General features: G+C 23.4%; 4 protein-coding genes across 12 annotated transcripts; 2 read left to right on the top strand and 2 right to left on the bottom strand.

The window, feature by feature from the left end:
- Nucleotides 1-900: 900 nt before the first annotated feature.
- LOC100871261 (uncharacterized) lies at nt 901-3,606 on the bottom strand. The gene is made up of 2 exons (XM_003692472.4): nt 3,079-3,606; nt 901-2,939 (listed from the first exon to the last, which is right to left on the bottom strand). Exons 1-2 carry the CDS (start codon nt 3,094-3,096, stop codon nt 1,671-1,673), a joined length of 1,287 nt encoding a protein of 428 aa, XP_003692520.3. The 5' UTR covers nt 3,097-3,606; the 3' UTR covers nt 901-1,670.
- ClpX (Caseinolytic protease chaperone subunit) lies at nt 3,598-8,489 on the top strand. Of its 9 annotated transcripts, none has more exons than XM_086910797.1 (8): nt 3,620-3,859; nt 3,919-4,227; nt 4,882-5,040; nt 5,130-5,327; nt 5,417-5,565; nt 5,654-5,843; nt 6,038-6,939; nt 7,090-8,489. In XM_086910797.1, the coding sequence occupies exons 3-8, from the start codon at nt 4,971-4,973 to the stop codon at nt 7,339-7,341; spliced, it is 1,761 nt and encodes a 586-aa protein (XP_086766923.1). In that variant the 5' UTR covers nt 3,620-3,859; nt 3,919-4,227; nt 4,882-4,970; the 3' UTR covers nt 7,342-8,489. The 9 variants fall into 9 exon arrangements, with proteins under 9 accessions (XP_012340152.1, XP_086766925.1, XP_086766923.1 ...); XM_012484697.3 differs by having other exon boundaries at nt 3,626-3,863; XM_086910800.1 differs by having other exon boundaries at nt 3,626-3,863; nt 5,654-5,831.
- Nucleotides 8,490-8,706: 217 nt separating this feature from the next.
- LOC100870778 (mitochondrial outer membrane protein SLC25A46) lies at nt 8,707-10,749 on the bottom strand. Its single transcript, XM_003692468.3, has 5 exons — nt 10,408-10,749; nt 10,006-10,288; nt 9,836-9,892; nt 9,485-9,761; nt 8,707-9,400 (listed from the first exon to the last, which is right to left on the bottom strand). Exons 1-5 carry the CDS (start codon nt 10,571-10,573, stop codon nt 8,990-8,992), a joined length of 1,194 nt encoding a protein of 397 aa, XP_003692516.1. The 5' UTR covers nt 10,574-10,749; the 3' UTR covers nt 8,707-8,989.
- A 202-nt stretch (nt 10,750-10,951) lies between these two features.
- Nucleotides 10,952-14,063, top strand: AsnRS (asparagine--tRNA ligase). The gene is made up of 9 exons (XM_003692466.4): nt 10,952-11,436; nt 11,531-11,941; nt 12,007-12,164; nt 12,246-12,389; nt 12,653-12,801; nt 12,895-13,023; nt 13,137-13,386; nt 13,472-13,735; nt 13,799-14,063. The coding sequence occupies exons 1-9, from the start codon at nt 11,403-11,405 to the stop codon at nt 13,928-13,930; spliced, it is 1,671 nt and encodes a 556-aa protein (XP_003692514.4). The 5' UTR covers nt 10,952-11,402; the 3' UTR covers nt 13,931-14,063.
- Nucleotides 14,064-14,632: the final 569 nt, after the last annotated feature.

Genomic DNA, 14,632 nt, shown 5'->3' on the forward strand with positions numbered 1-14,632 from the left:
TAATAAATTATATTGGATAATAATAACAAATATAATAATAAATGAAGATTTACAAGAAGGTAAATTTTTCATTAATACTATTAGTTATACTTATTATAATTATAATATAAGAAACAAAAAGATTCTATATGATATCAATTATTTATAATGTTGATTTATTTTAAAAGTTATTATTATATTAACGTAATATCATTCAATTTTTTTGAAAATTTGGAAATAAATTATATTGAATGAAAAAAGAATATAAATATCTAAATTATATGTAGTTTATATCGTAAAGAAACAAATTGATTAAATACATTATATTATTTATATAAAAACTTTTTAAATTTATTTTATTCCCAAATTTTCTAATGATATTACAAAATATGTTAAACTAACCTTTCTATAATAAGTTAACCTTTGCTATTCTTGTTGGAAATTTATCCAATTAAAAAAAATATAAAAAAAATATAAAGATTAAAAAAAAAAAGTTTTAAATTATGATATGAAAAAATTTTCAGAAAAGAATATTTCTTTATATAAAATTCCTTATACAAAATAATAATAATAAGAAATTCTTGTTATATATTAAAAAAATAATTTCTTATAATTCAATAATTAATTTACAAAAATTAAATTTTTTACAATTATAGAATTTTTTTCTTATTGTCTTATTTTGTTAAATATAACAAAAATAATGATAAATACATATATATAAATTGTAAAAGATCTTACAAAATGTTATATAAACATTACATATATTATAACTTAAGTAAAATATTTCTTAAACTTATAAAAAATATAAAAATTCTATCTCTATTTTATAATATAAAAGCTTAATACCTTTAATAAATAATAGATTTAAAACAGCTCATGCAAAACAAAAAAAATGTGAAAAAAAATTAATATTAAATTCAATTGATTTGCAAACACGTTTATAAAGATTTCGGTTAACATAAAAATAAAATTTTTATAATTATTTTTTTTTATGATTCTATGATTAATATATATGATATTATAATGTACAATATTTGAGTAAGGACAAAATATTCTTAATTGTTTTATGAAAAATGCAATTATCAACTACAATCAATAGATATGCCTCAAAATGCATTGATATACATTATATATGATGTTCCTATGTGACCCTCATTAATATGATGGATCTAAAAATCAATTAACTAACAACGAATATAATATATACTGAGAAAGAGAGAAAGAAAAATAGAAAGAATCATCATTGTAACGAACTGATCATACAAAAATTATAAAAATCATTTTTAAGCGCTGGACGCCCATATAATCGAAAATACATTTTCAATTACAATATGACTTTTATGAAATATCTTACTCATTTTGTATGCAAATTAAATTATTTAAATAAAAACAAAAATATACAATATCATATAATTATTGATAAGTTAATAATAATTTTGAATTATATTTAATTTGCAAAAAAATTAATTTTAGTTTAAAATATTAAATTCTTTTTTATTCTTCTTCTCTTTTATTCTTCTACATACTAGTTCTTAATTCAACAAATAAAATGCTTTAATTAAGAAAGAAAGCATGAAAAATGCATTGAACATGTGCACTTCTGTTTCTTTTTTACTAATGTTGATATAATGATATTAATCTTATATATACAAAATGTATTTGATATAAATATTGAAATTCATTTTCCATTTTTAATCTTCATCAAATTTAATCTTTTTTCCTTGAAATTCTTGTTTCATAATATTTTGTTGTTTTTTTTTTGCAGCCCAAGAAGGATGTAAATTATCATGTTCTGCAATACATGTGCTCTCTTTATTAACTTTCCTCTTTTTTTCAACTTGTATATTTTTTTCATTTTGTTTTCTATATGTATTATTTTTCTCTATCATATCATTTTGATTATGAAAATCTGCATTGTTTATAAATTGTTTTCTATTTCTTCTTTCTTTATTTATTTTTTTATTATATAATTTATTCTTGTTTTCGATTTGAAGATTTTTTCGTGATTTAAATACATGATTAACATCTTGTTTACTGCACATGCTTTTCTCTTTAGAAAAAAGTGTTTCATTTAAACATGAAGTTACTTCATTTGCAGGTAGAAAGAAGTCATCTATTTTATTTGATGATTCCATGAATTCCATGGATTCATTAAAAGATTGCTGATTTTCAGTATCTTTGCATATATAATTTTGTTCTTTTGTTTCTTGTAAAATTTCTGTGAATCTTTTAACAGTGGCCTCATTACTAATGATTTTAGTAGTAATCTTAAAACTTTGATCATTATTTGTAGATTGTATTTCCATATCTTGAATTTTTGATATTTTCATTAAATTATCATTATTTTCTTTAATATTTCTTGTTTGTTGACAAGGTATATAAGCAATACAATTAGTATTGTCTGTATCTTTCTCTTTGTTTATTTTTTCTACGATATTATTTGAATCACTTTTTAATTGTTTTAAATTTTTTTCTGGAAAATTTGTGAAACAATTTCGTTTTTTTTCTTTTTTTAGAATGTTATTTGCATCATTTTTTAATAGTTTTGAATTTTTCTCTGCATCTGTATAACAATTTCCTTTTTTTCCTTTGACTGAAGATTTCTTTTTTCTCCAAGAAATATGTTTATTACAATCTGGAAATTTTTTCTGAAATTCTATTATTCTTAAACTTAAAGACTTATGACGAACAACTTTTACCATAGCCCGAGTTGCATCATCAGTCTGTGAATTTTTTAATATATCCTGCAGATATTCGAATTTAACAATACCGAATTTTGATATTTCATCTTCTTTGATATGTTTTAATGCAAATACTTCCTTTAAAAGTTTCTCTGCTTTATTTTTATTTTTTTCCAATTGCTTTTCGTTACTATTAGTACGTAACCTTTTTGCTTCTCTAATTAATTTATTTATTACACAAATACGAGCTTGACGAACGGATTGTCTTAATAGAATAATCTAGAAAATTAATAAAATCATAATAATAAATAATAACTGAATGTATAATTATATAACTAAAATAATTATAACCTATTTTATAACCTTTGCTTATTAATTTCAACAGATGAAATGTTTATCAAGTATATTCAAAACGTACCTCGTTATTTATTTCCATTTTTTCCTGTTATATTGTTATCAAAAAGGTTAGCATTTATAATTAATAACCACTACTTAACAATGTATAATTTTTTTTCTCTTTTTACAAATGTGCTTTATATTTCATATATTTAAATACTTAAGAGAGATTATTCTAATTATAAATACTATTTACTATTTAAACAAAATAACCTTCAAGTATAAAATGATTGCTTACACATGAAAATATACATATGACAATATAATGCAATCGTACAGAATAAGTTATTCATATAACAAAGTATAGAAGTGGGAGAAAAAGGTAGGGATGATGGAAAAAGAAGATAAGATATAGAAAAAAAAGTTAAACTTAAGCTAAATTTATTATTGATAGAAATTATTTGAAAAATTAATTAAAAAATTGATAAAGAGTTAAATAAAGATAAATAGAAGTGTGATCTATTGGAATACATTCAAATATTTTTTATACATATAGATATATTTTTCTATACAAAGTGTATACAACATATCAAGCGCCCTCGAGTGACCGTGTGTACAGATTTACTGACGTTTTGTTATTTCATAAAAACGTCATTACTTTTAGAGTGTGCTCGTGTAAGAATGTTGATAAACTTTTATTACAAAATCTTACAGTAAATATATGAAAATTGATATCTATTCAAAAAATAAAGTGAGTGAATTGACATGAAACAATTATCTACTTGAGTTATTGAAAACAACGCACCAGCCATCAGCAAGAGATCGTGATCGTGATTGACTGCACATATATATTCGCCACGTATGTAGGTACGTGTGTACAAGATCATACCATATAATTCTTCAACATTTTGGTGGTTTCTAGATATTTCATTAATATGGAGGTAAATTGAACATTGTTTTCAAACGAATTTTAAAATAACAAATGTAGTATCGGAAAGTTTCGAAAGAAAGTCAACAAATGACCTTGAATCATGTTTTGAGTGATTGTTGCACCTCGTAGTGCGATGTGTCAGACGTTCGTGTTTTTAGATTAATTTATTTATTTGATCCATTTTCGATAATTTATTTACACAAGATTTTTTTGGATCATTGGATTTGTTATATTTTGTGGAAGAAATGAATAAATTATGAATAATAACGAACGATTTACGCATTAATGTTTATTTGGCAGGTTAGTATTTTCGATATTTTAGTACTTTCGTTAACTGAAAGTTGCCATTCTAATGTTTATTTTTATATTAACAAATATTTATATTTTGCTTTCCGATGCATACATTATAATTACATTTTCATTATGCAAAAATTTAATTCGCAGTATTATTTCTTTCCTATTTTGATTTATAATGATTATGATTATTGTTATAATGATTATTATTATTGATTATTTAATGGAAAAAATATTGAATTTATTTTATGCTATTTGAATTTTTTTTATGCTATTGAACTTTGTTTTTCTTTTTTTATTCTTCTCTTAAATTGTATTTAAATTTTATTTGAATACAAAATAAAATTTAAAATTATTTATAAAATATAAAATCATAAAATTGCATCTCTGTATATCTTATTAATTAAAATTAAATTAAAATCTGTTTATTTTATGATTTCCATGAATTGTTATATATATAATATTATATTATTTTTTTTTATAATATTTTAATTTATTTTATATTTTGTAATTTAATTTATTTGTATAATATTTTCATTATACAAATAATAATATATTAGATTTTTTATTGTTTAATTTTTTTTCTTATAATACAATATGTATACATTTTTCTAAAAAATATAAAACTATTTCATTCTAATATATTTTACTTTGATTTAGGCTTTGTATCAAGTGCACACTTTAATAATTACTACAAAATCTTTCTTTTTGTCTTCCACATTATATTTGTGTAAGAAAAACAAACAAAGATGAGTTGTGTTCGTTGCTGTGTCATCAATGCTGGTCGTATTGCATCTTCAAATCATGTAACAAATCATGGTGAGCATATAATATAAATATTTTAAAATTACATAATATTAATTATTTGTTTTATTTTAATAAAAAATAATTATTTATTTATATATTAGTTCACAAAATTGTGAGAGTTGCTGTTATTAGATCATTAACGATTGGTAATACTTTGGGAAAAGCACCTACTGAACCTACTCCACCTGGTAAAGATAATAATAGTGGTGTGTCCTCTGTTGGAAATGGTGGAGGAAAGAAAAATACTCTTACTTGTCCAAAATGTGGTGATCCTTGCACACATGTAGAAACTTTCGTGTGTAAGTAAATAATGCCTTAATATTTTTTTTTGCGTAAGTAAAATATAAAAATAAAATTTCTTTCATCATAAAAATATCTTTTTTATTAGCATCAACAAGATTTGTTAAATGTGAAAAATGCCATCACTTTTTTGTTGTATTATCAGAGGTAGATTCAAAAAGAAGCCTTAAGGAAGCTTTAAGACCAGATGATACCAAACAAGGATTTTACAGGAAACCTCCACCACCACCAAAAAAAGTAAATTTTTATTCTAAAAAAACAAAGGATTTTATATAATTTTACAATATATTATTATATTATATCTATTAATATATATATTTTACAGATTTTTGAGTACCTAAACAAGCATGTTATAGGTCAAGAATATGCTAAAAAAGTTCTAAGTGTTGCTGTTTATAATCACTATAAACGAATCTACAATAACTTTCCAGTACAAAATTCAATGCAAAGTTCTATTAATACAACTGGTTCACAAGATTTAAATCATCCTTTCACACATAGAGGTCTTAAACCACGTAAATAATAATTTTCCATTTTGTATGTACAATAACATGTTTTTTTGACAGTAATTTAATATTCAACTTTTGTGGTTTTTCCAATATAATGTTTTTTGTATCACGTTTTTATAAATTGTTATTAAAATTTTTAATTTAATATATAATTATTTCAGTATATAAAGTTTAATAATGTTTATCTTTCATTATCATAGATTTATTACACATTTCAACAATTGGAAATTCGCTTGGTGTTGGATTTCAACAATATCCTACAGGAAATGAACATAAATCAGCCGAAAATCAATCAATTTCCGGATCTGATATTCTTGATAGTAAGCAACATCAATTAAAATTAGAAAAAAGTAATATTTTATTACTTGGTCCAACTGGAAGTGGAAAAACATTGCTCGCGCAAACAATAGCTCAATGTTTGGATGTACCTTTTGCAATTTGTGATTGCACGACACTGACACAAGCAGGATATGTCGGTGAAGATATAGAAAGCGTTATTGCAAAACTACTTCAGGATGCCAATTACGTAGTAGATAGAGCGCAAATGGGTATTGTATTCTTAGATGAAGTTGATAAAATTGGTGCTGTTCCTGGCATACATCAACTGCGCGATGTTGGCGGAGAAGGTGTCCAACAAGGAATGTTGAAAATGTTAGAGGGTACGATTGTGAATGTACCTGAAAGAAATAGCTCTAGAAAATTACGTGGAGATACATTGCAAATCGATACTACAAATATTTTATTTGTTGCTTCTGGTGCTTATAATGGATTAGATAGGTTGATTTCACGACGTAAAACTGAAAAATACTTAGGATTTGGTGCATCACGATCTTGTGAGAGTCCAGGAAGAAGAGCAGCAAATTTAGCAGATGTTGCAAACATGTCACCTTCTACAGAAAAGGATAATAAAGAGAAAGATGTATTGTTACAGCAAGTTGAAGCAAGAGATTTGATTGATTTTGGTATGATTCCTGAATTTGTTGGCAGATTTCCAGTTTTGGTACCATTTCATACTCTTGACAAAAATATGCTCGTTAGAATATTGACCGAGCCGCAAAATGCTATGATACCTCAATATCAAATGTTATTTTCAATGGATAAGGTACAAATTATCGTTTTAATAATCTCTTATTATACTTAATATAGCATATTATATAATTCAATAATCCATTTACTATATTTAAAATTACATTTATTTAATTCTTGCATATATGTATTTTAAGACTTTTAAATTGTTTGTATATATTCATAGGTAGACTTAACTTTTACGTCTGATGCTTTAAATGCAATTGCATCATTAGCAATGGAAAAAAAAACTGGTGCAAGAGGACTTCGAGCTATTATGGAATCATTACTCTTGGAACCTATGTTTGAAGTGCCAGGTAGCGATGTAATGTCTGTTCATGTAACTGAAGGATGTGTGCGAGGACAAGAAAAACCACAATATATCAGAAGAGGTGATGTTACTGAGGAAGAATTACATGCTCAGCATATACATAATTAACAAATAATTCATGTTGAAGATACATCACATATTTGATCGATTTTTTAAGAAAATTGTTCAAAATTCACATTCTGCAATAATAGTTTTTGATCTAATATAAATTTGTAAATAATGTGTTGACTGTAATCTATGTTTTTTTTAATGAAAAGAAACAGATTACACCACACAAATTATATATATGGCAATTGTAATTCTATATTAACTTATTTCATAAAAAGTTATAGATATAGGTAAATCAAATCAATTGTGGTATGTATTTTTTGTTCAAGTAATTCGTAACAATATAAAAGATTTTGTTACTGAGTTGTTCTTAAATATATATAAAAATTATATAAAGATATGTGTGCAAACACATGTATAAAAACGTCTATACATAAAAAAATTTCATTTTACATGAAGAAAAAATTGTGATTTTTCTAAATTAAAATCATTTAAATATATTTAGATTAGTAAATTATAATACAAAAATAAGTTGCAAATACAATATTTTTATATTTTCTTTTTGCATCTCTAATTATAATTTATGCGGTTGCTCTATATGCTCTCATTACAGATAGAAAACAAAATTAATAAATCTATTTATTAATATTATATAATATTATGTAATATATATAAATGATTTCTATACATACCATGTTAAAACTATTAAAAAGTATATAAGAATTACAAATATATGATCAAAATTGCACGAAACTAGTACAGATACATTATATATTGTTACATAAATATATCTTGTAGAAAACAAAATAATCTATAAAATAGATTCAACTTTTACTTTGATACTATTTCTAAATAATTGAAAGAATTTAAACAAAAATTTAGAAAAATTTTTTATCAATTACTAAATAAAATATATTTAAGTTTTAAAATTGAGAGTGAATATATTTATATATAGATGATAAATTTTAATAATGTCGAATAAAATGGAGAAAAAAAAAAATAAGATTTTAAAAACTGCATGTATTTTCTGAAAATGATCATTAAGTATTTCTTAGATTTTATTGTCAGTTGTTTCATTTCATTTTACATATATGAAAACTAGATGTAAATGAAAGGCTGTGTATATATGATGCAAGTTAAAAAAAACTGTATACATATGAAATTGTAAACAAATGTTGAAAGTAAATATTATAATATTTTTAAAGGTACCAATATATTTATTTTTCCATTATGAAGAGTTGAAAGTCATAAAGTGTGAAACGATTTTTTATAGCTAATTTAGAATGGTTTCATAACTTGCATCTTTACAATTTTTAATTTTTATGAAGTAAGTATTTTAAATAAAATATGAAATAAATCTTTGCAAAAAATTTATAAAATAAATATAATTTTTTCATATATACGATTTTAATAACAATGATATTCTTTTATTTCTCTTTTAAATATGTATATTTAAGTTTCATAAATTATATATACAATAATTTGGAGAAATTTGATTCGTTTTTTTGTTTTGCAATAAACCAAAAGAGATTAAAGTGTTTAAAATTACTGAAAATGTTACATTATTGATTTGATTTAATAATAATAAATGAAAAAAATAATATAGTATAACAATTTTATATATATATATAAATACAATATGTATTATATATCTAGATTGATCAATACACACAAAGGGTATTATTACTAAACTAATATCAATGCTCTTTTATATATCATTATAATACCATTGTGGTGGATCACGTGTTGATTTTGGTTTTGGTCTTAGTATTGTTCTTAATTCTGTCAGTACCCATTTAACAACCCGCACTATGACAAGGTTTATGGAAAATTCCAAAATAAGAGCACCAAATCCTTTATATAAACCAAGAGGACCTTCAGTAGATATAATTGTACTGTAACAATCGCTTGCACCACTATATCCTGTTAATAATGGTGTTACGCTACGTCCTGTATCCAGATTATCAATAATAGTTCGTGTACCCTGAAGATGAAGTCTGTGAATCACTGTTTCCCAAGGATAAAACAATGCTTCTGCCATAAATGTAGAAATTAATGATGACTGTAATTCTATATCTTGTGCAACAGTTTCTGACAGCAAGTCTCTGCTATATGCACCCTTGATACATATAAATAACATTTAAATACATAGTTTTATATAAATTCAAGATAAAATTTTGTTTTGTCAATAAATAAAACATACCCTTAACTCTTGAGACTGTTTTTGCCTAATATGCATAATACGACTGGTAACTCCTTGAACAGCTAGAGTAAAAAGATATTTGGATACTCCATAAGCAACTGTAGGTGGCAGAAGAGAATAAATGGGAATTAATCTGCCTTTATTGCTCACTTCAACTAAACGAATTGCACCATCTCGAAAGACATCTAATATTCCAGGACTTTCAGATGCAATTTCAGATTGTACTGTCTCCACTAATGATGCAGAATAAAATGGTGTTACTAGACCTATAGAAACACTGTCATATTTTCTATTAATTTCTTCTGTAATTTTTAAAACAAGAGAAATGTAATAATATTGGTATATTATTACCATTTAAGAAGCACGTGTTGACCAAATGCTTTCAGTGAACTATTACATGTTATTTCCCTGAAATTAATAAATATTTCATTATTATTATTATTGTTATTATTTTATATTTATTATTATAAAAATTTGAGGGAAATTATTATATATTTAAGATCATACAAAGATCACCTTACTTTGGCCATGGTGTTATTTTAGAAATGAAATCTTCAATAGCTAACAACATTCCTTTTACAAGCAATACTGATCCAATTCCTTTCCATAATGTATTTATTCCTTGAGTTTGATGGAGCCGTACAACTACAGGTACCAAAGTAATTGGTATTATATGATATTTGTTCAATCCAGGATTTACTTGACATTGTCTCCTTAGAACAATAAGTGGATGAACTAACAAAGTTTCAGTAATTAAAGTTGCTAATCCACAACCAGCAACCATATATTTTTTTACAGCAAGATCTATATAAGATATTATTTATTTCTTTAACTTCATCAATGATTAAAAATTAAAAAGTTCTCTGTTTAAAATAATATTTCTACTATATTTTAATAAATTTCATATTTTAATTAAAACTGACCTCCTTCAGAAGGAGGACTATCTTCAACTAAAGGGTGCACAGCAGGAACTTCCAAAGGACGAATAACCTCTTGTGCAAGGTAAGTATGAGGAAAATTACTTTCAGTTTCCCAAGATTTAATAGGTTTTCCTCGATATACTCTTTCATAACTTTCCAATCCCGCCATTGTTTAAGAGATTAATTCTTAAAAATTATAATTCTGCACATTCTGTATTAAAACTATGTAATTCAATCAATTTCTCATTTCTTTTGAGTCGACTCCAAAATGATGTTCTTCTATACCACTTATAAAGTTGGTATATATGATATGCGATCATCACATCGCGCAATCTAGTAAATTACAAAAAAGCAAACGTAACTAAGAAATTATTACTTTTTAAGAAAATTTAAGTATTTCGATTTTTTCTTCTTGTATATAATGTTAAATATCATTCAATTAATGTAACAATAGTAATTTGTTTGTTTCGAATATTAAGATTGTTTAATCAATAATATTTTTGACAAACAATATATTCTTTATTAAAATTATTTATTTTTATTACAGCATTTATAAAATAAAATATAAATAAAATATAATGATTATTGTTTAATATATAAAGAAATAAGTATATTTTTTATATTTTAATCAAATTATATAAATATTATATAAATTTGAATTATAATATAATACGTAAAAGTAAATAATCATTTCATTATTATTTAGACTTGTATAGGAATTGTAATACAACTTTATCATATATTGATAAAATATAACATATTCAACATATGCTGAACTCTATCGAAGTAAGTTCTACATAAGTATGCAGATCTATATTGTATCATCGACGTGGAAATTACATCATTCAAGTTTCAATATTTTCAAATTATATTGAATCTTATATTCTTGTATCATAAAATTATAATCTTATATCGTAAAATTGTATTATTATAAAATTATATTTAAAATAATTAATTATAACACAATAAATTTAAAAAAATTATAATAAAAAAATAACATGCCGGCGATGGAGTCTTCTGAATCATTATTAGGTAAAATTTGTTTTTTAAAATTTTTAAAAATAAAATTTTTCATAATTATTATTATTTCGTAAAGGAATAAAAAAGTTTTATATTTTTTCTTTAGATGCAATTTATATTTCGCAAAAGAATGGAAATGATGAAACAGGTGATGGTTCTAAAACTAATCCTTTTAAAACAATTTTAAGAGCAATGTGTCATGCAGGAAAAGAACCATTTCCACCAATTTACCAAAATTCTCCTAAGGATGATAAAGAGTATGAATTAGTATCAAAATCTCAATTAAAAAAAGTGCATAAAATTTGGGCAAGAAAAGAATATAAAAATGAAGATAAACAAAAGAAATTATTAGAGGATGAAGAAAAAAGATTGAAAAATTTGGAAGAAGCTAAAACAATTATAATTCAAGAAGATAATACTTTGCCATCTGCAATTTGTATAAAAATTCGAGAAAGTATTAAATATCGGGATCAACGAGTAAAACTTTTAGGATGGGTACATAGACTTAGACGTCAAGGTATAATATAATTTATATATTATGAATTATATTTACTTTATAGAAATTTATTATAATATTTTTAGGAAGAGCACTTATGTTTATCACTTTGAGAGATGGAACAGGTTTTCTGCAATGTGTATTTACTGATACTTTGTGTCAAATATATGATGCATTGACCTTGTCTACTGAAGCTTCCATTGAAGTATTTGGAACTCTCAAGATTGTGCCAGAAGGAAAAAATGTATTATATCAAATATATTTGTAATTTTAATTATTTTAAAAAGCTTTTTAATTTTCTTAGCTTTTAATTCAATTTTCTTAGGCTCCAGATGGACATGAATTGCATGTTGACTTTTGGAAATTAATAGGAACATCTCCTCCTGGTGGTGCAGATTCTATTTTAAATGAAGAAGCTCTTCCTGATGTCCAATTAGATAATAGACATATTATGATTCGTGGTGAAAATGTACGATAATTATAACATACATATTTATATATATATATATTATTACATATATATATATATATAATAAGCTATATATAAAAAGTATAGTAAACTTAATTTTTACTATTTAAATATTATTATGGATAATTTTAATTAAAAAAATCTAAAAACTATAAAAGAAAAAATTGAGATCACAGAATAACACTACAATTTATATTATTATAGAATAATAATTTTTATTACATGATATCATATATAATATTACAAATTATAATTTATTTTAGACATCACGTATATTACGTCTACGATCTGTATTGACTCAAGCATTTAGAGATCATTTCAATGAAAGAGGTTGTTATGAAGTAACACCACCAACGTTAGTACAAACGCAAGTAGAAGGAGGTTCAACATTATTTAAGTTAGATTACTTTGGGTAAGCAGTATTTAAATTTAATTTGTTCATTTAAAAATATTCTATTCTTAATATAATGTAATTATTATTTAACAATCTAATTTTTCATTATAGTGAAGAAGCATTTTTGACTCAAAGCTCACAGCTTTATTTAGAAACTTGTCTTCCGGCAATGGGCGATGTATATTGTATTGCACAATCTTATAGAGCAGAACAATCTAGGACTCGAAGACATCTTGCAGAGTAAATATACAGACTTTGAAGCTTCTTATATTTCTTAGTGGTATTTTTATTAAAATTTATATTCATATTATTGATATTGCAATTGTTATATAAATCAAATTTTTATCTTTCAGATATACACATGTAGAAGCAGAATATGCATTTATTACATTTGAAGACTTATTGAATCGATTAGAAGATATGATATGTGATGTTGTTGATCGTGTGCTTAACTCAAATCTTGGTTATCTTGTTAAAGAATTAAATCCTGATTTTAAAATACCAAAAAGGCCATTTAAAAGAATGGATTACAAAGATGCAATTGAATATCTTCGGGCTAATAATATAACCAAAGATGATGGAACATTTTATGAATTTGGTGAAGTATGTTCAATAATTTTTAAATTTTTTGATTATTATTTCACAATGACGATGAGTTAATAATTTTATTAATTTTTTTAATTTATAGGACATTCCAGAAATGCCAGAGAGAAAAATGACCGACACAATAAATGAACCTATAATGTTATGCAAATTTCCTGCAGAAATTAAATCATTTTATATGCAACGTTGTTCTGATAACAAACGTCTTACAGAATCAGTGGATGTACTTTTACCGAATGTTGGTGAGATAATTGGAGGTTCGATGCGTACATGGAATTATGATGAATTATTAGAAGGCTATTCTAACGCAAATATTGATCCAAAACCATATTATTGGTATACTGATCAGGTAGATATCAATTTTCATATATGATAAATATATGAATTAATTTTTCATGCAATCATATTTTAGCGAAAATATGGTACTTGTCCCCATGGAGGATTCGGATTAGGTCTTGAAAGATTTTTATGTTGGCTTCTGAATAGGTATCATATACGGGAAGTTTGTCTTTATCCACGATTTTTGGAACGTTGTCGACCTTAAATTGTATTATTTATATATTATTTATATTGAAATATAAAAATTCACTCTATTATAGCAGATAAATTATGTAAACTTTTAAATTAATTAATTCAATTATAAAAATATTTCATGATTAAAATGTATACTTATGTAACTTTTGTTTCATTTACTAATCTGTAATTTTATATTTTCTATTTTAAATAGAACATAGTTCAAATTATAGTGATACATAAAATGCAAAATAAATAAATTAATTATAAATTTTTATCCTAAAAAAAAAACAAAATAAATTGAAATAAGTATCGAAAAAAAATGATAATATCTGATAAAAAAACAAGTATAAGAATTTAATGTTAAAAAGAAAAAATATAAATTAATAAATTAAAAAAGAGTTAACTAAGTTTTTTTAAAGTTATGATTATAAATTGATGTTAAAATGCAAAATATATTAAAAAGAATCAAATATATTATAAAAAAATAAATATATAAAGAAACTTATTTTTAATGAAATTATATTTCATAAAATAATCATTTTGACAATGCTATGTATTTTATATACACAAAAGTTAGTTGTAAATAGTTTATAATTTATATATTTTTTCTTTTCTTATTTTTCTATAATTCTATATTTTTTTCTTTTATATTTTATATCGTATGTACACAAATAATACAATACGATAAATAATAAATGTTCTACTTCATCTATATTTTCATTATGTCAAT

The sequence above is a fragment of the Apis florea genome, unplaced genomic scaffold, assembly GCF_048593485.1.
Source record: "Apis florea isolate Af1SG1 unplaced genomic scaffold, ASM4859348v1 contig_3203_pilon, whole genome shotgun sequence".
Lineage (NCBI taxonomy): Eukaryota > Metazoa > Arthropoda > Insecta > Hymenoptera > Apidae > Apis > Apis florea.

Bases quoted from the DNA above. Each gene is read 5' to 3' on its own strand.
- LOC100870778 (XM_003692468.3), bottom strand. From the start codon at position 10,573: ATGGCGGGATTGGAAAGTTATGAAAGAGTATATCGAGGAAAACCTATT. The intron at 10,289-10,407 runs GTCAGTTTTAAT...TATCTTATATAG, and splicing joins TAGTCCTCCTTCTGAAGGAG to ATCTTGCTGTAAAAAAATAT. The intron at 9,762-9,835 runs GTAATAATATAC...AAAATATGACAG, and splicing joins CAACACGTGCTTCTTAAATG to TGTTTCTATAGGTCTAGTAA.
- AsnRS (XM_003692466.4), top strand. From the start codon at position 11,403: ATGCCGGCGATGGAGTCTTCTGAATCATTATTAG. The intron at 12,802-12,894 runs GTAAGCAGTATT...TTTTCATTATAG, and splicing joins TTTAAGTTAGATTACTTTGG to TGAAGAAGCATTTTTGACTC. The intron at 13,736-13,798 runs GTAGATATCAAT...ATCATATTTTAG, and splicing joins ATTATTGGTATACTGATCAG to CGAAAATATGGTACTTGTCC.
- ClpX (XM_086910797.1), top strand. From the start codon at position 4,971: ATGAGTTGTGTTCGTTGCTGTGTCATCAATGCTGGTCGTATTGCATCT. The intron at 5,041-5,129 runs GTGAGCATATAA...TTTATATATTAG, and splicing joins AAATCATGTAACAAATCATG to TTCACAAAATTGTGAGAGTT. The intron at 5,328-5,416 runs GTAAGTAAATAA...CTTTTTTATTAG, and splicing joins ACATGTAGAAACTTTCGTGT to CATCAACAAGATTTGTTAAA.